Below are 24,199 nucleotides of genomic sequence, written 5' to 3' on the forward strand. Positions count from 1 at the left end.
TATCAGGCTCCACTTCCTTGGAGAGCACAGATCAAATATGGGACAGTTGAGTATTTGCAAATTAAACAGCCCTTCTCTACCTGGACATGCAGAGGAAATGCACTGAGTCATGGTTTCCCTTATTATCATGAGAAACAATAGAATGTTGTCCCAGGAGTTATAATTATAAACTGAATGAGAGTGGGAAGATTGACCGTGGTTGTGTTGTAGTTTTATGCTGCGTGCCTTTTCTCCTTGCCTTTTCTCCTCCTAGCTATTGTTAATGTTAAAAGTCGCAGGAAATTTGTGTCTCAGCCCCCAAAATGTTTACTCTTTTTCAGTTAATGAGATGAGATGTTAAGCACCATTAGGTTTTTGTAGACCTTAAAATTTAACTTTGGCCCTTAGCATTCATTGAAATGTTCAGTTGCTCCAAAGTTTATAGTCCACTTTCAATTTTTCAAGGAAGGCACGGATACATAAAATAAATAGGCTTCATTTTAGGCTAGAGTTTTAAGTAACTCACTAAACCTTCGACTAAGATGCAAACATATAATTGCACTGTTGAGCTCAGTATTTTGTCACTTTGTGGGGTGTCACCCATTAGAAGGTCATGAAATTAACTTACTGGATTAAAGAGTTACAATAAATAAAATGACATAGGATAGAACGTGTAAGATTGCATCACAGCTCAGGATTCCTTTTGGAGATGAAAATGTTCTAAATTCAGATTGTGATGATGATTTTACAATTCTTTGAAGATTCTAAAAACCACTGAATTATGTGCTTTAAATGGGTAGATTTTATGGTATGTAAAATATATTTCAATAAAACTGTTTAAAAAAAAGGGAAAAAAACGACCATTTCAGCAATCTTTTTTCCCCAACTTGTATGTGTGTAAAAAGTTGTTTTGTTAAATGTATTTTGGGATTCGGGACATGGTCAAAAAAGATTGAAAGCTGTTGTTCTAATCCCACTAGCAAATGGGAACTTGAGTATTACAGCTCAAATTCTTGATATACAGGTATAGTTATATATCAGGCATTTCTATTTCAAAATTTGGTTGAAGCTTGTGAGCAAAAGCAGTACAAAGGCTGCGCTGACTGGCATGCTACCTGTCTTCCATAGCGAGAATCCTGTGAAGTCGGCTGCAGCAGTGGGGAAGGCGCCTATGAAGAGGAAGTGCTGGGTAAGCAGACTCACACAACTGTTGTTGAAAATAATCTGCACCACTCCAGGGACCTGTCCTAATGTAGGGGCAATGAGCCATCTCTTAAAATATCTAGATGTCTACGTCTCAGTGTGACACATATATACATACATTTATATAATCAAATATATATATATATTTTATTAACTTCAAATGTGTAATCCATATTTAGAGACTCAGCAAAAGTCTTCTTTCAGAGGAAAACAGGGGAAACAGCATATGACATGTTTAGAATTTGAGATTTTGCCCTCAGTTCAGTGGATGCAATCACTTCTCTCTTAATATAAGGGACAAATGTGAATCCTGAGCAACTAGATTATCAGGAAATGCCACTGTTTTAATGAACTGAAAGTGTAGAAATATTTTATTTAATGTGAATTTCATTACTCAGCTAACAGTTATTCAATTGATTGAGTGCCTTCTATAGTTATGGCTCCTTATAACATATTGGGAAATTTGCAGAATGTATAGAAGTTATGCTTCTCAGTGTTAGATCTGGAGTAAGTAAGGAACTTGACTGTATATGTCTCCAGTTCCCTCTGACTTATTTCAGAGCAGGTTGGGTGTCTTTAAGAGACTTTGCCCGAGTGTTTTAATTCTCTAGTCTAAGAATCAACACTTTGATAAACTATAGCCTATGTTAGCAGCTAGCTTTTCCAGAATTCCCCAGTTTTTCCTCCCACTGGAAGATAAACAGTTCCTTCCAGAACAAGAGATGATTGGCTTTTCCATAAGCTGCAGTCCTTGTTTCAATGGTTGATGAAAACTGGCAGGTGGATCTTTCCTTGCTATCCTGATTTGCTTCTGAATCAGAGTGGTGAAGAAACCTTATCCTGTAAGTTCAGGAAAAGATGCCTGCTTTTGCCTGCTTTTCTATAATACTGGATGTCCTAGCCAAAGCAAGTAGGCAAGAAAAAGGCATCCAAATTTGAAAGGTGGAAGTAAAATGACTTTTGTTTGCAGATGATATAATCTTATATGCAGAAAACCCCAAAGATACCACAAAATACCCTGTTAGAACTAATAAACAAATTTGGCAAAGTAGCAAGAAACAAAGTTAAAACTAGAAAATCAATTGCATTACTACGCACAAATAATGAACCATCCAAAAAGGAAATTATGATGAAAATTTCATTTACAATAGCATCAATAAAATACTTAGAAATTAACCAAGGAGGTGAATGATTTGTAAAGTGAAATGTTCACCAAACATTTCCAAAACAAATTAAAGAAGGCAAGTAAATGGAAAGACATTCCACATTCATGAATTAAAAAACTTGGTATATTGTCAAGATGTCAATATTATCAGAGCAATCTACAGATTTAATGCAATCCCTATCAAAATTCCAAATACATTTTTGCAGATGTTTTACATGGGATCGAAAGACCGATTCTCTAATTTATATGGAATCTCAAGTGACCCCAAATTCTGAAAAGAACAGAGTTGGAGAATTCATACTTCCTGATTTCAAACTTATTGCAAACCTATAATAATCAAAACAGTATGGTTCTGGCATTCAGAATTCTAACACTTATACAGTGTCTGGGAAGTAGCACCAATAACTGTGTGTACCAATTGTAATGTTGCTAATGCTTAAAAGTCATGAAATATTTCATAATAAAAAAGAGAAGAATATAGGATCCTTTGGAGCTCAGTTACTTGCACATATAAAAATAATGTGTTTGACACAGTGGGCTATAGATATGCCGGGGTCCAGCCCCAGTGGATCTAGGGTGATTCGAAGGTGGGGACGGAGTCGGCGTCCTTGGAAATAACTTATTTAATTACAGATAGAGAAGGATGAGAAAACTAGCAGAGCAAAAGAGGCTGAATAACTTGGTTCACATGGAATACCAATCACCACCTACGTAGGCCGCAGGCGTCTTCCCGTTCTCCCGAAGGAGAGGAGGCACTCAGGCCCCACCCCCACAGCCCGCCCCCCCCCCCCCCCACCTTGGTCTGATCTTAGAAGCCCAGGCAAAATTAGCAGGCTTGGTGGGTACCCATGCACCAGATGGGAATTCAGCCAGAAAAACGGAGAGCAAGAAAGAAGCGACATGGGGGAATCAGTCTTTCCGGAAACTGATCCCATTTCTTTATTTTTGGGTTTGCTTATATACCTTTTGTTACACATAGGGATGAATACAGAGTCACTCGGGGGTCAGCAGTCTTGACCTTTATCAAAATCAGGTGCTTCACATAAATGTATTAAAAACAAAAGGTCTTAGGGGTTTTACATCATCTTCTGGCCATGAGACCTGCTGACATTTTACGACCCTTTCTTTCTGATAACCAAAAGACTTATTTTTTCCTGTTTTTCTTAAACCAGGCACCGCCCTCCAAATAAAGTTACATTCCTATAGGGTGAGGGTGTAGTGAGTTACAATCAAGAAAGTAATTTATTCAACCCAAGGTTAACATGATTAATCTTAAAGGTTAATACTTATTTTTCCTATATACTTAAAGGTAATACTTATTTATCCTATATGCTAGTTATATTCATTATAAGGGCAGGGAATATGGAGATTTAGCAGCAAACATCAGCCCAACAAATGAAAACCCTTTCACCAATGTTCCCCTTAAGATCTATTTAGTCTTAAGATAGTGATAAAGTTACATTTTTACATAGCAAGGACACAGTGATTTATAACAAAGTACAGTGATCTATTACAAAAGAGAAAATTCATTAACTCAAAAAGTCTAGTATTGCTAACCTTAAAAACGACTATATTTCCTTTTCTATAATATATTCCCCGGTGCCTAAGGATATTGAGGCCTGATGGCAATCATTGACTCAACAATGAGAAAAGCCCTATGCTAATTAAGACTTTCAAAATACTCCAAAACTCTCTGTGCTGTTTATGGTTAAGAGGTAGAAAACAATCATGTGCGTAGTGGCAGGAGTATGGATAATCCTGTCACACAAGCTAGTCTGTCAGCAGAGAGGTTTGACCTGAGACACCCTTGTCATACCCAGGGCAGGGAATAAGCAGCAATTATTGGCACAACAAATGAAAAAACCCTTCACCAATATAATTCCTAACCAACCCACTATACTGACAATTTTCAACTTCTCAAAAGAATTTGCCTTTAGTAAGCCTAAAACATCTCGTGCCTCTCAGGTTGGGAGGCTGTAAACAATCACATGTGGCCAGATGAACCTATACAGGCGGGCTAGATAACCTTCAGAGGAGTTCATAAGTTGAAACACTCTTGTCATGCCCAGGAATTTTTATTGACTTGGAGCTGCACCTTTACTCCTTCTCCAAGAGAACCGGTGAGGAACAGCCCCCCATAAAGTCAGAGGTGTAGGCGAGAGCATGAAACAGTAAAGAAGATAGACTCTGGTTTGGGGGTAGATGCTCGGGAACAGGGGGTTTCCTGAGGCTTGATCACGCCTTTGCGTATGCCACGCCTCCTTCCTCATGACCTGTGCCATGGGCGGAGTTCCTCATGCTGGCCCCCGGCATCAATACATAGTGTAAAATTTAAAAGTATCTTGAGATATGTGCCCTGGGTCAGTGGATGGTTCTGTTGCCCTACACATACCCTTGGCACCCACCCCTCTAACCTATAAAGAAGTGGTATGACAAGAGAAAACCAGTCTCAGAACACTCCATTTTGCTTGCCTGTACGAAAAACTATCTTCAAAGATTAGATGGCTCAGTGGGTAAAGAATCTGCCTGCAATGCTGGAGACATAGGATATGCAGGTTCAATCCCTGGGTCAGAAAGATCCCCTGGAGAAGGAAATGGCAACCCACTCCAATATTTTTCTTGGAAAACTGCATGGACAGAGGAGCCTGGTGGGCTACATCCAAAGGGTCACAAAGAGTTGGACACGACTAAGCAGGTAGGCAGGATGAGGGGAAAAAAGCTACCAGACCAACTGGCTGATTTAAAGAAATAAACCACCTGAATTATAGGCATCAGTTACTATTCAGATGAATAATTGTGGCAAGATGTAGCAGGAGCGTGCTGAGATGAAGCAGGGACATGCTGTCCTGTGTCAACAGACATGGGATGTGGTGAATGAAATCTTGCTTTCTCCCCAGAAAATGCAGACCTCCCCACTGCACCCTTTGCTTCTTCCATTGGAAGCCATGGTATGACATTACGATGGAAATCGGCCAACATCTCTGGAGTAAACTACATCATTCAGTGGAAATACACACAACTTCCTGGAAGCTGGACTTACACTGAGGTATGAACCACTGCCTACGTACCTGCATGCCCATTCAGTCATGCGACCCCATGGATTGTAGCCCTCCTGGCTCCTCTGCCCATGGGATTCTCCAGGCAAGAATACTGGAGTGGGTTGCCGCTTCCTACTCCAGGGGATCCCAATCCATGGATCTAACTTGTGCCTCTTGTGTCTCCTGCGTTGGCAGGTGGATGCTTTACCACCGCTGAACTTCAGTCTTTGCTACTCTTCATGCTAAACCTTTTATTTTTGAGGAAAATATATTATTGGATATAGATATTATTCCTTCAGCTCAGCATCACATAACCAACTACTCATATCATTAGTCATTATCTGTCCATCCCATTGAAAATGATGCCAACTAGGGTGGAGGTCAGGGAGGTCATCCAGGCGGGTCCCTATTAAGACAGCAAAAGCAGGTTCAGAGAACCGTCCCAAGACACCAAGTGTTTTAACACAGAAAATTAAAGGAAAGCCTTGAGGTAAATGCCAAATAATTGAATCCATAATTTTGCAGGTTTGAAGACGGAAGGAATTTCGGTGTGAATTGTGTGGACTGAGATGGGGATATCTCAGCTCTGAGCTCCAGGCCTCCTTTTCAGCTGGCCTGGCAGGCCCTGTGCTGTGTGTGCTTAGTTGCTCAGTCCTGTCTGACTCTTTGTGACCCGCGTGGACTGTAGCCCTCAAGGCTCCTCTGTCCATGGAATTCTCCAGGCAAGAATACTAGAGTGGGAAGCCATTCCCTTCTCCAGGGGATCTTCCCGACCTAGGGATTGAACCCGGGTCTCCAGCGCTGCAGGTGGATTCTTTACTGTCTGAGCCACCAGGGAAGCCCTGGATCACTTCATACCCAGAAGGCCATGCATCATCTACAAATGAATCTGTGCTCTCGAGTTACAATATATGGAAGTGATTCCATGAATACTGATGTTTGATCTCTCATTGATTAGGCTGTGTCCAAGCTCTCCTACGTGGTAGAGCCCCTGCATCCCTTCACTGAATATGTTTTTCGAGTGGTTTGGATCTTCACAGCCCAGCTGCATCTGTATTCCCCTCCAAGTCCCAGTTACAGGACTCATCCTTATGGAGGTATGGCATGCATGCCTTGCTGGAGAAATCAGGGGTCATTCCAAAGCTTTGGTTTCATTTGCTTTTATTTTAAATAGTAAAATAGATTTATTCCTTTGTTAATCAATCCATCTAACAATGGGGTATGTAACTAGGTGTCAAGTCGTCTTCTAGGTGCTCACCATGAAAAGTGAAAGTGTTAGTCACTCAGTCCTGTCCAACTTTTTGTGACCCCATGGACTGTAGCCTACCAGGCTCCTCTCTCCATGGGATTTCCCAGGCAAGAACACTGGAGTGGGCTGCCATTTCCTTCTCCAAGGGATGTTCTTGACCCAGGGATTGAACCCAGGTCTCCCACATTGCAGGCAGATTCTTTACCATCTGAGCCACCAGGGAAGTCCAGGTGCCCACCATACCTCTGATCAAAACAAAAGTCTCTGCTCTAGTGAAGCTCACCTTTTGGTGGAAAGGAAATTCCCTCGACAGTAAATCTAATAAAAAAGGAAAGTATACTGTGAGTAGGAAGACATGGGTTGCTATGGTAAGAAAAATGCTTTGAGCAGGGTCTGTCCATGAAAAATGGGGAGTGCATTAAAGTAGTTGGTCAGAATAAGCCTCATTATGTGATTAGGAGTTATGGAAGGTTTTAAAGGAGTAATTGCTTCAAATGCTCCTTAAAAAGATAATTGGCAAATACACACAGACTGCATTGAATGATATTGAGTGATAGGGACTGGGAAGTACAGAAGTAGCAAGACCAACTGGGAGGTTATTATTGAACTTCAACTTTTGGTTAGAGATGATTTTAAAAAATAGTCAATATGTTGGAACATTTTCTGATTTATTCTTTGAAAGATTTGACTTCCATACTGGGAAAAGGATTCAAGCCTAGAGGCTTTCAGGGAGATAAATGCCAGGAGAAGACATTCAGGGAGAGTTTCTGGTATTCTCAACATCTGAGTTAGCCGAGGGGACTTGGAAGGGCTTATTCCAAGCCAGATGTTGGGTGTCCCTACCCCTCAGTTCTGGAGAATCAGCTGCGTGCAGAGACCCTCACACTGAACTAGGCCTTGGACCAAACCTCAGCAGGACAGCTGATGACGCTGGCTGGGGCATTTTCCCTCACGCCTGGTTAGTGCCTTCTTTTTGCTTATCAGACTTTAGGTACATGTGGTCCCTCTGATGATCATTCCTTGACCATCCTCAGGACCTCAGATTAGACATGGGTCTGGGGCAATATTTGAAATGTTCCAGGTCAGAGTAGAATACATAGATCCTTTTTGTTCAGAGCAGTGCCTCACGGACTCCAACAGTGTGGGAGCATTTTCCAGTACTGGATACATACGGTGGTCCAGGGCAGATGATTAGTTAAATCAAAGTAGTGAAGAAGGCAAATGTTTCTTTCCATTTCTGAGTCTTTCTCTGGATATGCAAGCCTCCAAACCCTCCATATGTTTCAGTTCTTGTACTGGGTATCCTTTCCATGGATAACATCTCATGCTTCAATTCTGTCTCACTTTTTTAGCCACATCAAAACTTACAGAGTTATCCATTTTGTGTTCCGTCACCTTGTGGCCCTTTTCTCTTTCAGCCATGGGAAATATATGACTTTAGATGGTTGTTATTGCCTTTTAATTGGGGCCCTTATGAAGATAATTTCTTAATCAGGTGGAATAATCTCCTTGCCTAACCTGACCAGCCTTTTCAGCCTTTTCAGAGAGATTTGGACTACTCACAACTTGCCCCAGAGGTGGCATGGAATGTACTTGCAGCGGGGCAGATCAAGCCTGTCTGGGTGTGGACTAAAGAGTTAGGTTTTCTGACATCCTAATTCCGATTCGCTAGCAGATGATTCCTACTTCCCCGCCCACCTGAGTCACTTAGTGCATGGAGCTGAGGAGTGAGGCAATGATATCTGTGTTTGCTCAAGCTGCGTCTGAGAGTTGGGGAGGCACCGTATCAGAGATCAGCTGAAGGGCCTTTTTAAAACACAGCCAGTGGGAAGGCTGCTCTGGCTTCTCTCTCCCCACTCTAAGGGGACACGGGTGATGCAGTGCACCTCCCAAAAACTGTTCAGAGGGAGAGAGCCTGCTGAAGAGCAAAGTGCTATCAGTCTGCCTTTCTATGAAAAGAGGAAATAAACGGGTGGGGTTGCAGGGCATAGGAGGTATGGAAAGCAGGTGAGGGCGGACTGGGCTGTTAGGTCATTTGTTTTCCTTTCTGTTCTTTGCCACTGGGGTAGATCCTACAGTCTGTGGGTGAATGCTCGGTTAGCAAATGCATGCTCATTTTTGTCCTTCATGAGGGAAGGGATGCTGCTAAGGCACAGAAAACCTGGATTTGGGGGACCTTGAGAGCTGGGGGGAGAGAGTACTGTCTGGGTCAGCAGAGCTGATGCCAGCAAAAGGGAAGCAGGCTGTTCTAATTCAGGCTTATCTAAATTCCTATCTTTAGCTAGAACTGGTCCAGCCACAGGACCCTAATGAGGGAAAAGGCCCCAGGCCTTATTTCTTTCAACTCGTGTTAATCATTGACTTCAGTTTTGTTACAGAGTCTCTTCTCCTTCCTAACCTGGTTCCATCCCATGTTTGAACTCAGTCAGGTACCTGGAGATTTTTCACAGTTTTTTTTTTTTCCCCCTACAGCATTATCCTATTTGTAGACTTCCACATTTAATTTTATTGCATAAATTAGAAGTGAGGGAAATAACACTTTCTTTAAAGAATCCCTTAGAAGAGTAGCTAACTGATATTGTTTAGGGATCAAGAATTGCAGTTCATAGATATATTACCTCCTACCACTTATTGTGACTATTAAAGAAAATATTTCATTTATGCTAAGTTTTCAAAAAACAAGACTTTACCCTACCCTATTTACGTTTTTCTCTGTATATTTTCTGCTCACGGTGTTACCATTATCTCTTCTAGTTCCTGAAACTGCTCCTTTCATTAGGAATATTGAAAGCTCAAGTCCCGACACGGTGGAAGTCAGTTGGGCTCCACCTCAATTCCCAGGTGGACCTATTTTGGGATATAACTTAAGGCTGATCAGCAAAAATCAGAAATTAGATTCAGGGACACAGAGAACCAGTTTCCAGTTTTACTCCACTCTACCAAATACCACCTACAGGTAAGAATTTAGTGGTGCATGAAGAACATAACCAGCATGGGTGCATGCATGATAATTATCTAAGAAATATGGCTACAAAATAATTTAAAATGTATTTTGAGATGTCTAACTGACTTTGTGCTGCTGATCTGAAGTTGTGTTTTCCCTCAAGTTTGTATGCTTGCTAGATTACACCATCCTAAGCAAAAACATTTTCAAGCATTTCTATTATATTCAGAGAAAAATACAAATGTGAGCTCATAAATATGGGCTAAAAAAAGACAACATAAGCACCATCAATATCATTTCTTCATTTAATCCAACATGAAGAAAGTAAAGAGGTAGAATTCTGTTAATGGTATTTTTACATTAACTGTTAAGGGAATTATTTTATTATTGTTAGCTTTTCTAGCATTTACTAAGACCTCCGTAAATTAGGGCATGAATGAGGGTCATGCAGATAGCAGAGTTCAGTTTTTGACTTCTGTGACCCTGAACTGTTCTGTGGGGAATGCAAACAAGGACATGATTGATGGTCATTTCAGTGCTGAGCAGCAGCACCAAGTAACTAGATACACACATTGCCACCTTGTCCTTTAAATAGAAACGTTATTGCTCCTTCTATATTTATCTTATGTTCACACCATGCCATGTAAAACACATCTCTCCAAATTGTTTTTGGAATAGGTTTTCTATTGCAGCAGTAAATGAAGTTGGTGAGGGGCCGGAAGCAGAATCTAGTATTACCACTCCGTCTCCAGCAGGTATAGACTGGGGGTGTGCCTCCTGCTACTGGGAAGTTGAGGGGTGGAAGGGTGGATTCAGATCTGACAGGTCCTGTGTCATCTGGTGTTCCTTAAGCCCCTACTCGTCTGCCAAATAACACTGTCTTGTGAATACTTGATAAGTTTCCATTTTAAACGAGAAATCAGTCCCATCTGACAAACAGGAGTAAGTTGTCAGAGCAAAGTTTTCACATTGAAATTTAAAAATTAAAAAAAGAAAAAAAAAAAGGAATTGAAAAAATGGCCCCAAGCAAACTCTTGGTTTCAGTTAAAGTCTCTAGTGATTATGGGAGAAGGCAATGGCAACCCACTCCAGTACTCTTGCCTGGAAAATCCCATGGACGAAGGAGCCTGGTAGGCTGTAGTCCATGGGGTCGCTAACAGTCGGGCACGACTGAGCGACTTCACTTTCACTTTTCACTTTCATGTGTTGGAGAAGGAAATGGCAACCCACTCCAGTGTTCTTGCCTGGAGAATCCCAGGGACGGGGGAGCCTGGTGGGCTGCCGTCTATGGGGTCGCACAGAGTCTGACATGACTGAAGCGACTTAGCAGCAGCAGTGATTGTGACTTTCATTTACATACTTAGGGAATACATATATCCTACTCTAACCTCCGCTTTATGGGTCATCATTTAATAAAGATCAGATGTCTTTTTCTTCCAGTTTCCTTTAGTTTTCAAATCTATCTGGACTTAGTAAGTAACATTTTACTATTCTGAATATTCAAACTACGAAATTAGCTCTTGTTATTAGTTGGCAAGTACTTATTTTTTTTTTTTTTCGGCTTCAGCATTTTAACGTTTACCTTAGGAGACTAAATATTTACTGCATGATTCCCACGTAAGCAAAACCTTAATAAAAGAAAATGCTCTCTAAGAAGCACCAGAAATATTTTAGGGAAAGTTAGTTCAAAACGTTTGGAATAATACGCGAAAACTCAAAATACTAGGAGTGTGTTTTCTGTCTTCGTGGCAACCCTGTTTGCTGACTTGACCTCCCATTCCCCAAATCTGCCCCCAGATATGCTGGTGGGTATTTATTGAATGTCATCCATTACTAACCTTTAGTTTCTTTGGCTGTTACTAGACTCTAGGAAAAGAGAGGTATTTTTGTTATACAAGAAGCATCCCAAGGACGAGTTAAAGGTTTAAGGTTGTTATTACTGTGATTACTGCATAACATTTATTAATTACCCTAAAAGTGTTGATCAAGGCACAATGCATCAGTCTCCAGTCGAATAGGACGTCACACAGAGTTCTGCAGTCCTCAGATTTCATTACTATAGGCTTTTCTCCTGCCTCAAAGGGAGAGATAATTGAAGACAAAACAGAGGCAACCAAAGTCTGCCCATAGGTGTGTGTTATGCAACCAGCCCCTCCAGCCTGCTGGTCTACCTTCACCAAGCAGTCAGATTCCCAAGGTGGAGGATAATGAGCCGAGCTCCTGTTTGGGCAAGGCTGTTGAGAACAGTGACACTGCATGTGATGTTATTTTGAGGGCATTCAGGGTCACACACCCAGAAATCCTGTTTGGTTGACACAGTACTTCCCGCCCCAATCATAGAATGTGATTTATACTGCAGTTGAAATACCCCAGTATCTTCCAAGAATATCTGGCAAAGCTCTTCTGTGTGCCAGCCCGCTTGTTTTTAAGGGTGGTATTGATCTGTTTTGTGTCACTGTGTACATGATTGGTCTGTCTGTCTATGAAGTCGTGTTGTTGTTTTAGTTCAAGAAGAGGAACAGTGGCTCTTTTTATCCAGGAAAACTTCTCTAAGAAAGAGGTCTTTAAAGCATTTAGTAGATGAAGCACATTGCCTTCAGTCAGATGCCATACACCATAATATTACAGGTCAGTGTAATAGAGAAAAATGTTTCCTTAGTGTGTAAGGAAAGATCCAGGTTGACTTTAATGCCTTTGTTAAAGAGTAAATAAATGAGTTCTCTTTAGTGTCACTGTTTTGTCTGGTTGTTACATAGTAACACATGTATTTGCATCACTTTTCCAGGAATATCAGTTAATGTCCACCAGCAGGTTGTTTATTTCTCTGAAGGAACTCTCATATGGGTGAAGGACGCTGCCAACATGTCTGATGTGTCTGGCCTGAGAATTTTTTACAGAGGCTCAGGATTAATTTCTTCCATCTCCATAGACTGGCTTTATCAGAAAATGTATTTCATCATGGATGAACTGGTTAGTCTGAGAATTTAAAGTGAACAACTAGATATTGAAAATCTAATGCATATCTTGACATATTAATATTTATAAGTAAACATAATTCTTTCACTCAATAATTAATCATTGAGTGTTCACTATGTTTTAGATACTGGGTTAGCAATGAATCATACATAGAGTCTTATAGGAGGGTCTAGATTTTACCTAGTACTAAGTACTTTACGAAGAATTGATGCTTTTGAACTGTGGTGTTGGAGAAGACTCTTGAGAGTCCCTTGGACTGCAAGGAGATCCAACCAGTCCATCCTAAAGGAGATCAGCCCTGGGATTTCTTTGGAAGGAATGATGCTAAAGCTGAAACTCCAGTACTTTGGCCACCTCATGGGAAGAGTTGACTCATTGGAAAAGACTCTGATGCTGAGAGGGATTGGGGACAGGAGGAAAAGGGGACGACAGAGGATGAGATGGCTGGATGGCATCACCTGCTCGATGGACGCGAGTCTGAGTGAACTCCGGGAGTTGGTGATGGACAGGGAGGCCTGGTGTGCTGCAATTCATGGGACTGCAAAGAGTCAGACTTGACTGAGCGACTGAACTGAACTGAAATATTTTACTTAGTCCTGATATACCATTAAATCATCTTTCTTGTGATTTTTCAGAGCTGTAATTTTTCACTAATGATAATTTGACTTCCATGAGACAGTGGTACCTGAATTATCACTGGATAACAACTGCCAATCATGATTAAAATCAGCTGTGAGCATTTTAAATTATGTAATATTGGTATTATCAAATCAAGTTTCCTTTTTTGAAAGAGAGGCTGGTCTCAGTCACCGTGGCTGGAAGCCCATAAGCTTCAGTTCAGTTCAGTTGCTCACTTGTGTCCGACTCTTTGCCACCCCATGGACTGCAGAGCGCCAGGCTTTCCTGTCCATCACCAACTCCCAGAGTTTACTCATACTCACGTCCATGAGCTGGTGATGCCATCCAACCATCTCCTCCTCTGTCGTCCCCTTCTCCTCCCGCCTTCAATCTTTCCCAGCATCAGGATCTTTTCAAATGAGTCTGCTCTTCACCTCAGGTGGCCAAAGTACTGGAGTTTCAGCTTCAACATCAGTCCTTCCAATGAATATTCAGGACTGATTTCCTTTAGGATGGACTGGTTGGATCTCCTTGCAGTCCAAGGGACTCTAAAGAGTCTTCTCCAACACCACAGTTCAAAAGCATCAATTCTTCAGTGCTTAGATAGGCCCATAAGCTTAGATATAGCTAAAATATTAATAAAATTAGTTGAGTATCTCCACAAATATGAAAAATATGTACTTGTATTTCATGGATACCAAGAGAATATGAACTCATCAAGATATAGGATATAAAACTGTCTTTTAAGGGCTTTTTCATGTTTTCAAAAAGTGCCTGTGACTAGTGGAATTCTAAGCACAGAACAGTTGCTCCAGGAATATTTGTTGGCCAAATAGACTAGAGACACTAATGCTACTGATGTACTTTTCTCTAGGTGTGTGTCTGTGATTTAGAGAACTGCTCAAACATTGAGACAATTACACCTCCCTCAATCATTGCACCTCAAAAAATTGTGGCTGATTCATACAATGGGTAAGTGTTAGCCTTGCAAATGTGAATTCTCTTCCTTTGGCAAGAATCTTAGGGAAACTTGTTTGCTAATAATATTGTAGTGCCAGATGAGCCAATCTTATTTCATATTTAATTAAATCCAGGCAAAGTTTTCATTCTTATAGAGCTAAGAGGAAATTTCTTTAAAACTTCACCCACAACTTTTCTAGGTAAGCAGGTTTTCCTTTCTCCTTTGCAGCAGATTATGGGCATATGGGAAAAATCTCTTCTCTGGGACTCAGGGACCTGGCTTCTCTTCTTGGGTTTGTCATGATTTTATGCATGACTCAGAGTTTTATTCCCCTTCAGCTCTTCCAATGAGAAGCCCTTCCTGCCTATCTTTCCTCTCTTCATTACACCATTTTCTCTTGCTGAGCAGTTCAGTGCCTGTTTGCTTTTCTTGTCTGGCTATCATGTCTGTTGGGAGACAGGTTTAGCATTCTTCCACTGACTCCTTTCTGCTGATTTTGGGTGGTCCTTCCCAGCTGTTTTTACTCAATTGTGGGGTATTTCATCATGATTTTGTAAAACGCTGACACTATTGCCTCACTCATTTGTGAATATTTTTAAAAGCTTGTTACTGTTGTTCAGTTACTAAGTTGTGTCTGACTCCTTGTGACCCCATGAACTGCAGCATGCCAGGCTTCCTTGTCCTTCACTTTCTCCAGGAGTTTGCTCAAACTCAAGTCTACTGAGTCAGTGATGCCATCCAACCATCTCATCCTCAGTTGCCCCCTTCTTCTCCTGCCCTTAATCTTCCCCAGCATCAGGGTCTTTTCCAATGAGTTGGCTTTTCGCATCAAGCGTCTGGAGCTGCAGCTTCAGCACCAGTTCTTCCAATGAATATTTAATGTTGATGTCCTATAGGATTGGCCTGTTTAATCTCCTTGCAGTCCAAGGAGTCTTCTCCAACACCACAGTTTGAAGGCATCAATTCTTCGGGACTCAGCCTTCTTTATGGTCCAGCTCTCACATCCATACTTCTGGAAACTGTAGCTATGACTATATGGACCTTTGTCAGCAATAAACTTAGTCTAATACAAATGCAGGGTTAGTATTGCTGGTAGCAACTGTGCAAAATAATACCATAAAGTTTTAAAAAATGGCTTAAATGTTTGTTTTCTTCCGTTTTGTTGTTCACAATGCATGGGAATATTTATGGACAGATTTTGACTAAGAATTTCTGTGTATTGGAGAAAAATGTTTCATAATAAATGACAGGTTCAGTCATGTAAGTTTTATATAATATGATTTTAAGAGTAGACTTCACTAGAAAACCTGTAAAGACCCCTGTTGTTCTTAAATTCTGATTCCTTAAGAAGTCACATGTAATAATTAGGAGATTAAGTCTTATAAGAGAGGCTGACATTTTCCAGGATTCCAACTTCTAACTTAAATGAATAGAGCATATTTGTAATAAATGCCTTTACCAGTTTGCATCTTGGGAAACCCTGTACTTATCCACTCTGGAGATACTTGGTTCTGATTGCCCAACAGGATAAGACAATGGTGTTTTTCCTTCTTCACCCTTGCACTGACTCACACCAGGCTTCTTCCGCTCCTGTGTCAGGTACGTCTTTTATCTCCTGAGAGACGGCATTTATAGAGTCAATCTTCCTGTGCCTTCTGGTGGGGGCTCAGAAGCCATGCGTATTGTGCAGAGTGGCACTTTAAAGGACTTTGCAATCAAGCCACAGTCCAAGCGGATCATTTATTTCAACGACACTGCCCAAGTCTTCATGTCAACCTTTCTCGACGGCTCCGCATCCCACATCATCCTACCTCATGTCCCCTTTACTAATGTGAAGAGCTTTGCTTGTGAAAACAACGACTTCCTGGTCACAGATGGCAAGGCTGTTTTCCAACAGGATTCTCAGTCTTTTAATGAATTCATCGTGGGATGTGACCTGAGTCACATAGAAGAATTTGGCTTTGGCAACTTGGTCATCTTTGGCTCATACACCCAGCCACACCCGCTGCCAGGCCGCCCACAGCAGCTCTCCGTGCTGTTCGGCTCCCACCAGGCCCTGGTTCAGTGGAAGCCCCCCACGCTCGCCATCGGTGCCAGTGAGTTCCCTGTCCCCCACCTGGAGGCTGGCCTTGTCAGAAGGAGAGGAAAACTTAATAGGCTTGGCATGGCAACTCAGCTTTGAGAGCCCTTATGTGATTATTTAGCCAGTAACCCAAAGTGCTACTTAGCACTCTCTTTGTCTCCTCTCTCTCACACATACACACAGTGTTATTACGTTTGTTCTACATTTACCAGTTTTGATAAAGAGAATTTCTATATTTTATCATGTACATCCAAACAGAAGGGTTGGAACATTTATTGAGAGTCTTCATGGAGCCAGGCAGTGACATTCTAGTTGGAGGGAATGCATTAGCCAGAGGGATGGAACACTTGGGTTGAGATTTTGTATCTGGGAGACCTTGCATGAATTTGAGCCTAAAACTCTCGGGACTTGAATTTTCATCTCTGGAGAGGCAGCATGTGTGGTGGGTTTGCAGGTGGGCTCTAGGGCCCTGCACAGATTCAAAGGCTAGTCTCAGCAGACTAGCCTTTTAGCAGAATGACCTGGGCAAGTTACTTAACCATTTCATACATGTTTCCACTACTGGAAATAAAAATATTAAGTATATCCTTCTAAGGGATTGTCATATAGACTGAATTAAGATACATAGGTAGACCCCAGAACAGTATCTAGCAAAGCAGTTGGCAGTTTTTTTTCTTTTAATAAAAGAAGGACCAGATAATAAAGATTTTCCATTTTGTGGGTCATACAGTTTCTGGGATAGCTACTCAACTCTGTCTTTGTGGTATGTAAGCAGCCGTAGATAATATGTAAATAAGTCACTATGACTGTGTTCCATTACAACTTTATTTATAAAAACAGGCAGTGGGCCAGATTTGGCCTGTGGGCTGCAGTTTGCCAACCTCTGGTCCCCTAGCAAACATTGGCTGCTGCTGCTAAGTCGCTTCAGTCGTGTCCGACTCTGTGTGGCCCCATAGATGGCAGCCCTACTTTTACTTTAAGACCAAGTTAATTATGCCTGTTTGATGTATATCTCAAAGATGGCTGAAAATGAATTAGCAAAATTTTTTAATTTTTATTTTTTGGGCTTCTAGGAGAGTGATATTCTGCTGACACTGGAATAATATTAGAGATTCATTGTTAAGCGTTTATTAGGAGCTTGTATAGTATACCCTTCTGATAGTTCTATGCAGCCAGTCGCACAGCACAGAGAGGGGAACAGTGGCCTCCCATTTGTTGGCAAGATGTCTCTTTGATGAGACAAAATGAGTGAGTAGAACGGCCACTGTCCCAATCATGTCATCAAGTTAACCCGGCAATTAAGGGGTAACAGGCTCAATTATCCTTCCACTCGAGCTGAAGCTGTAGATAAGTTGACTGACAATCCTTTGTTTGCCCTTTGCTGATATCATTCTGGTCAGTAATATTGTTTAACTCTTCCGCATAGGTCCTTCTGCCTGGCAGGACTGGACTTATGAGGTGAAAGTATCAACCCAAGACCTTCCTGAAACCACTCACGTGTTCTCTAATATAAGTGGGACCATCCTTAATGTACATGACCTTCAGAGTGCTACAAAATATGAGGTTTCTGTGAGAGCAAGTTCTCCCAAGGGGCCAGGCCCTTGGTCAGAGCCCTCAGTGGGAACTACTCTGGTACCAGGTGAGAGAATGCTCTTGATTTAGGGAGTGATTCTGACAAAAGAGGCTTTCTCCCTGTCTTCTTTAAAATTGTTCACCTTAGATGTTGGAAAGAAATGAGAATGAGGATGCACTGACCCCTTGAGCATGTTTATTGTCTGAGGTTAGGAAAGCAAGTAAAGCACAGTGTGATATGAATGTTTCTAATGTTCTATTTTATACTGTCCAAGATGTTTTTGAACAAACAATATCATTTTCTTCTTCTTCATGGTTTTCTCCTTTCTCATGGCTTATTAAGCTGTAGCACTGCTTGGATGCTGAAAGTCTCGACAAGAGAAGTTGAGGGGCTGTGAATTATGTTGAATTCTGTCCTCTTGGTTGAAAGAAAATGGAAAGAACTGAACCATTTATACTACTGTTGCTTCTGAATATCACCAATAGCTAAAGCAAAACAGCAAAAGAATTTGCCATGATGTGACATTGCTATAGTGGCAGCATAATACACATTTCCCTTCACATTCAATTACAAATCTTTACATAAAAATAAAAGTGTGTTTAATATGATAGAGTATTCTTTTAAGCAGATACAATTATTCATATACTTCCAGTGTATTTTTCAAAATGCTGATTTGCTTTATAAAAGAAATCTAACAAACAAGATGTGTACCTAAAAATGCGTGTTTTCTGTGATATTTCTTTCAATTGTTTTTAAACCAAACAGCTGCAGAACCACCGTTTATCATGGCTGTGAAAGAAGATGGACTTTGGAGTAAGCCATTAAATAGCTTTGGCCCAGGAGAATTCCTATCCTCTGATATAGGAAATGTGTCAGGTAAACACCAAGTTCCCTGTACACTTGGATGGCGGGTTTCTACTTGTTAGACTTCCTGAGATATTTGACCAATCAGAAGAATTGAGTGTTTTAATATTAGGTCAATAATGAAAGGAAAAAATATTGACTGAATTATACTGCCAGTGATAAGATGGAGAAAATGTCTGTTCTCAAGGAGGAGGGCCATTTATTACTCCACAAAATGTGAGGTTATTTAATGATGTATGCCCATTTCTCGTGTATTTTAATCTCTCAGTGTCATCTCAAAGTAACCGCCTATCTTGTTCCATGAAGATAGCTATAGTTAAGTAATTTTTTATGAGTTTGCTATAAGACCAGAGCACAAAACAGCTATATGACGTTCTAAATAAAGCATAAGAAAGAATTTCATGGCAAAGAAGATCATGTAATAAATGCCTAAGGCAAACTACCTACCCGTTTATTACTTAATGGCATCTTCTATAATTATCTAATTATTTGATTTCTTTATTTGGTCATTAAAAATTACCACAGCACTTCTGACCAAAATGAGTTGGACTTAGGAGGTAGGGTGATACTAATAGAAAGAATGATACTTTGAAGTTGGTTCAATTCTGGGTTCCTCCTCTTTTCATCTGTGAGACTTTGGGCAAAACAGGTAATTTTACCTAGTCTTGGGTTTGCCATGTCAAAAAATGGAAATGATTTCTACTTTAGAGCTTTAAGAATTGAGTGAGATATATAAAAGTGCCCAGGACAATGTTGGCAAAGAGGAGATGCTCAATGAATATTAGTTCCTGTGTCTAGTTCCAGGGCTTAAGATTTTAAAGTAATATTATTAAAACATTCTTGACACATCTCTGAAGCTCTAGTGAATATCCAAATTATTGTTGAGGTATGTGTGTGATTTGCTGATGCGCTACGTTTACACTGGCATGCATGAGAAAGTAACTGCTACCAATTCACTTTGTTTTGAGACATGGATTGGTATAACAACAGCCTCTACTACAGCGACATGAAAGGTGATGTTTATGTATGGCTGCTGAATGGGACAGACATCTCAGAGAATTATCAGATACCCAACATTGCAGGAGCAGGGGCTTTAGCTTTTGAGTGGCTGGGTCACTTTCTCTACTGGGCTGGAAAGACCTATGTGGTAAGTTAAAGCCTGATGTCCTACATGCTCTCAAACAATGCCTACCCACTTCAGTGACTGGCGTGTCTTCATGATTTTTTTCATACTTGTGTTTCACCTGTGTTATTATTTACTAAATATTTGTCTCTAAACCTACTCACCTTTTAATCAAAATATTCATGTAGAAAGGAAATTCTATATCAGTATTTGATTAATCAGTATTATATTTTCAATGATATCTTGAAATAAATACATTAAAATGTTCACCGGTAGAGTAGCGTCCTGGGGAAGATGGCACACCCCAAAGGCATAATGAAAAGAAACTAAGCGAGGGGACTATTTTCAACAGTATGGACAGGGCTAGGGAAAATGAGCATAGGACGGTGAAGCATGCTCTGGGCTAGCAAGTGTGGGAGGATATTACTGACTCTAGGCATTAAGGACAAGGGAAAGAAGGGAAAGAATGGTGAGGGATGTAGCTTTAGCAGAGTTGCCAACATGAAAATCAGCCATTGTCCAAAGGTATAGTCCAGCAAGGAGTGATACGATAGCACATATGAACCTCCATCCCTCTTTTCTTCTGCCCTCTGATCTTCGGCCGCTGCTTCCATTGGCTGAACCTCCCTGGAAGCCAGAGAACAGGGAGCTAGGTTGATGCACTCCATCAGTGTCAGGCTCAGGGGCCACTGAGGAGGGCGGACAGGGTGGGATTTGGGGGCAAGATGAAGACACCCTGTGCACTGTGCCCGCTGAAGGAAAGAATGGTTGATGAGATCAACGGTCTAATAGATCAAGAAAAAAATTGTTTCAGTTTTACAATACAAAAAAGTCATTTTGGTTTTATGGTACAAAAATTATTTCCTAATCAGGAGGGCACATGTCCATTTGTTTATTTATTCATTATCTGTTACCAGCATGTTTAGAGCCTTGAAAATTGGCATGGTAGAGAATATGAGGAAAATAGTAGTCATGTCTCTGCCTTTGAAAAAAATATATCAGCTTTCTTGAGATATAATTTATGTACCGTAAAATTCACCCTTTGATTATATAAAATGCAGTGGTTTTTAGTATGTTTTGTGCTGTGCAACCATCACCACTTGCCCCTGCTCTTTTCATGACATAAAAATAAATTCATGGGGATTTCCTTGGTGGTCCAGTGGCTAAGACTCCACATTCCCAATTCCTGGGGGGCCTGGGTTCGATTCCTAGTCAGGAGACTAGATCCCACATGCCACAACTAAGACCAGTGCCAAAAAAAGAAAACATCATGAATCATCAGAAGCACACAGAGCATTGCTGTTGTATGTGCTCAGTCGTGTCCAACTCTTTGCGACTCCATAGACTGTAGCCCACCGGGCTCCTCTGTCCATGGGATTTTCCAGGCAGGCATACTGGAGTGGGTTGCCATTTCCTTCTCCAGGGACAGAGCATTGTATTTAGAAGCAAAGTAATATGGTATAGTCTGAATTCATAAGTGCCAATGACTTGTAGGCAGAATGGAGCTGAGTGGGGTTAATCAGAGAATGATTCCCAAAATGGATTAGTTTGAAAATAGTTTTGAAGGAGGCAGTAGTAGAGTAGTATAAAAACTGGTTTCAAGTGTTTGCTCTGTTTCTTATAAAATGATTTAACTTCTTGAAAAATCACTTCACCTTTTTAAATCCAGCTTACTTTACAGGCTTAATGTGAGGGTTATAATAACTAATATTTTAAAGATAAAAAAGAAGTACGGTGCCTGGCATAAAATCGGTACTTAATAATTACAGTAATTAATATTAGGGAGATTAAACAGACAGAGAGGAGCAAGGAGAGACATCACTATTTGGAGTATACATCTTTGGGAGTCTAACCAAATACATTCTTATGTTTTGATTATGTGTTGATTGTCTAGGTGTATGATTAGAAGCAGCAAGTATTAACTCAAAGTAAGTGTATCTTCTTTCTCTTTGGAGACATGAAAAGAAGTAAGCTTCCTTGTAATTACATTCCCGAAGCTAGGCGCATGACACAGCAGAGTGCCAGTAAATATTTATGGTTGGAGAAATGAATGGATGGATGCAGCAATTTACTAACAATTGCAATAAACTATTCAGAATTAATGATGCCATTTAAAAATCACTAAAACTGAGTTATGATTATTTTATAGATTCAAAGGCAGTCTGTGTTGACAGGACGCACAGATATTGTGACTCATGTGAAGTTGCTGGTAAATGATATGGTGGTGGACTCGGTTGGTGGATATCTCTACTGGACCACGTTATATTCAGTTGAAAGTACCAGGCTAAATGGAGAAAGTCCACTTGTATTACAGGCGCAGCCTTGGTTTTCTGGGAAAAAGGTGAAAGTTAAAAAAATAAGATCTGATCATTTAATTATACTACATTATGCTGTTGTATAGTTATAATAATACTATTTCCACTTGTTGTGAATACTTCAGGTAGAATCTGAAAGGAAATACTATTATGGTAAGATCTTGGTATAACCAAATTTCTCCAAGTCTTATTTGATTGTCATAGTTGATTAAATAAAATATAATATGGAGATTTTTATATTTTGCTTTATCTTGAAGCTCATACTTTAAGAGCATCTTAATTTGTCCATTTTTATAGTCTTTAGGAATTCTATTGGATATTTTAGAACTTCTTCTTGGGTGATTATTAGGTGTTTTATTATTTTTAGTCAATTTCTGGTACTGACTGCTCTGATAACTATGCAGCTCCTAGGAAAGTTATTTGACTTTTCTGTGACTGTTTCATTAACTGAAAAATGGGAATATTAACAACTGTCCTCCCTCTTAGGGTTGTTGTGATGATTAAATGAGATAATTCATGGGAAGTAGTGAGAACAACCACTCAATAGTTAAGTTATATTTTGTAACTCAATCTAAAAAATGCAATAATATATTAACGGAAATGATTCTAAGGCAATTTTTTTTTTACTTCCTCAACTTCTAGAAGCAATATCTATTTTTATTGATCCTGTTTAGCTTTCCTCTAGCTATCCATCTATATTGTGAAATTTTATTTTTTCTGATGATCTTAAGAATATGTCTACTGTAGAAATTTTAGAAATTACTGAAAAGTGTGAGGAAGAAATAAATCATTCATACTATTTCTATCTATTTAATATTTCTTAAAATTTTTTATCCATTTTTGTTGTCAGTAGAGATAAAACATACATAGTACAGGTATACCAGATCATTTATAAACAAACAAACAAATTGTTGAGTCATTTGATCCTCAATTCCAAAAGACGTGCTGGTTATAATTCCTAAGATTTTCATATACAGATTATAACACAGGTATTTAAAAGAAATAGACATTTACACACCATATCCAGAGATTATTCATTTCTGTTAAACAATGAAAAGATCCCTTAATTGTATTTTGGGGCCACTTGAGTCTGAATACAAAGTATATTTTTTATGTTTTAATAAAAAAATGTTAGAGGAAAAACTCTTTTTAAAAAAGCATATTAAAGATAATAGTATCTCAAGAGTAACTTCCTATTCATCCCCTTGACTTCGTCTGTAATCACCCTGCTGTCCTGATCTCGTCCTTTGGGATACATCGTCTCAGGATAGCCCTGGAGTGGCCTTGGGGACTTTTCTATAAATGAGTGAATTTTTAGAGTTCTCAGCATGTTTGAGGAAATACATTTTTATTTAAAATCCACTCCAAACTCTCTCACAGGCTGGCTAATGGTGCTGCTGCTTGTGCCGATACGTGTTCTGGCTCCGCTGCTTGGCGTTTTATTCAGCTATCTCTGTTAATGCTAGGGAGTGTGTTGAAGGTAATATGTTCTGCACTGAGTGAAGCTTTCCCTCTCACTGTCATTCCTTTACATGTTACTCGAAAATTTGTCATGGAGTCATAAGATACTTTGAAATCAACAGGTATAACAAAATAGTCATTTATAGAAAGACTTATTTGTATGATGAAAAGGGAAAATGAAATGAGATATTCCTTTAAAGTGAAAAGGTCTAGGACTCATAGTATATAGTACATTTTACCACAGGATTAAACTTCAAGGTTTTAATTTAGATCAAAGGGATTACTTCCAAGGGATGGGCTTTATTAGACATAATGATGGTTACCAAAGGTTTATGGAACACCCTCTGACACTGTTTAACCATGGGCTCCAATGGTGGTGTAAAGGAATGGGGTAATGACCCATCCCCTGAATTTGACTTATGGCTGGCATAGTTTGTCCTGTTTCAGCAAAGGGAGTTGTAGAATCTTCTTTTTTAAGAGATAAAATAGAGTTAATCTGTAATTTATAAAACTCTAGGGCATCTCATTATAGATAAAAAGCAATATTAACTTGGTTTCACTTTAACTGGAAAAATTATCAATAAATCTCTTTTAGCCTGAAGCAAGGACATAATTCAATCCCCCAAAGGCTTGGAATTGCTAGAATA

At 40.0% G+C, this 24,199-nt stretch overlaps 1 protein-coding gene across 2 annotated transcripts in view; it reads left to right on the forward strand.

Annotated features, from left to right (window-relative positions):
* Nucleotides 1–24,199, forward strand: part of ROS1 (ROS proto-oncogene 1, receptor tyrosine kinase) — a 126,501-nt gene that overhangs the window by 24,357 nt on the left and 77,945 nt on the right. For both annotated transcript variants that reach the window (XM_069599148.1, XM_069599149.1), the window contains exons 5-17: nt 1,108–1,168; nt 5,245–5,393; nt 6,344–6,482; nt 9,389–9,590; nt 10,257–10,333; nt 12,084–12,206; nt 12,364–12,548; nt 14,047–14,144; nt 15,733–16,229; nt 17,643–17,855; nt 18,555–18,665; nt 19,622–19,800; nt 21,926–22,117. In XM_069599148.1, the coding sequence (XP_069455249.1) occupies nt 1,108–1,168; nt 5,245–5,393; nt 6,344–6,482; nt 9,389–9,590; nt 10,257–10,333; nt 12,084–12,206; nt 12,364–12,548; nt 14,047–14,144; nt 15,733–16,229; nt 17,643–17,855; nt 18,555–18,665; nt 19,622–19,800; nt 21,926–22,117 (2,226 nt within the window). The remainder of the gene's footprint in view (nt 1–1,107; nt 1,169–5,244; nt 5,394–6,343; nt 6,483–9,388; nt 9,591–10,256; nt 10,334–12,083; nt 12,207–12,363; nt 12,549–14,046; nt 14,145–15,732; nt 16,230–17,642; nt 17,856–18,554; nt 18,666–19,621; nt 19,801–21,925; nt 22,118–24,199) is intronic.

Source organism: Ovis canadensis, chromosome 8, assembly GCF_042477335.2.
Source record: "Ovis canadensis isolate MfBH-ARS-UI-01 breed Bighorn chromosome 8, ARS-UI_OviCan_v2, whole genome shotgun sequence".
Classification (NCBI taxonomy): Eukaryota; Metazoa; Chordata; class Mammalia; order Artiodactyla; family Bovidae; genus Ovis; species Ovis canadensis.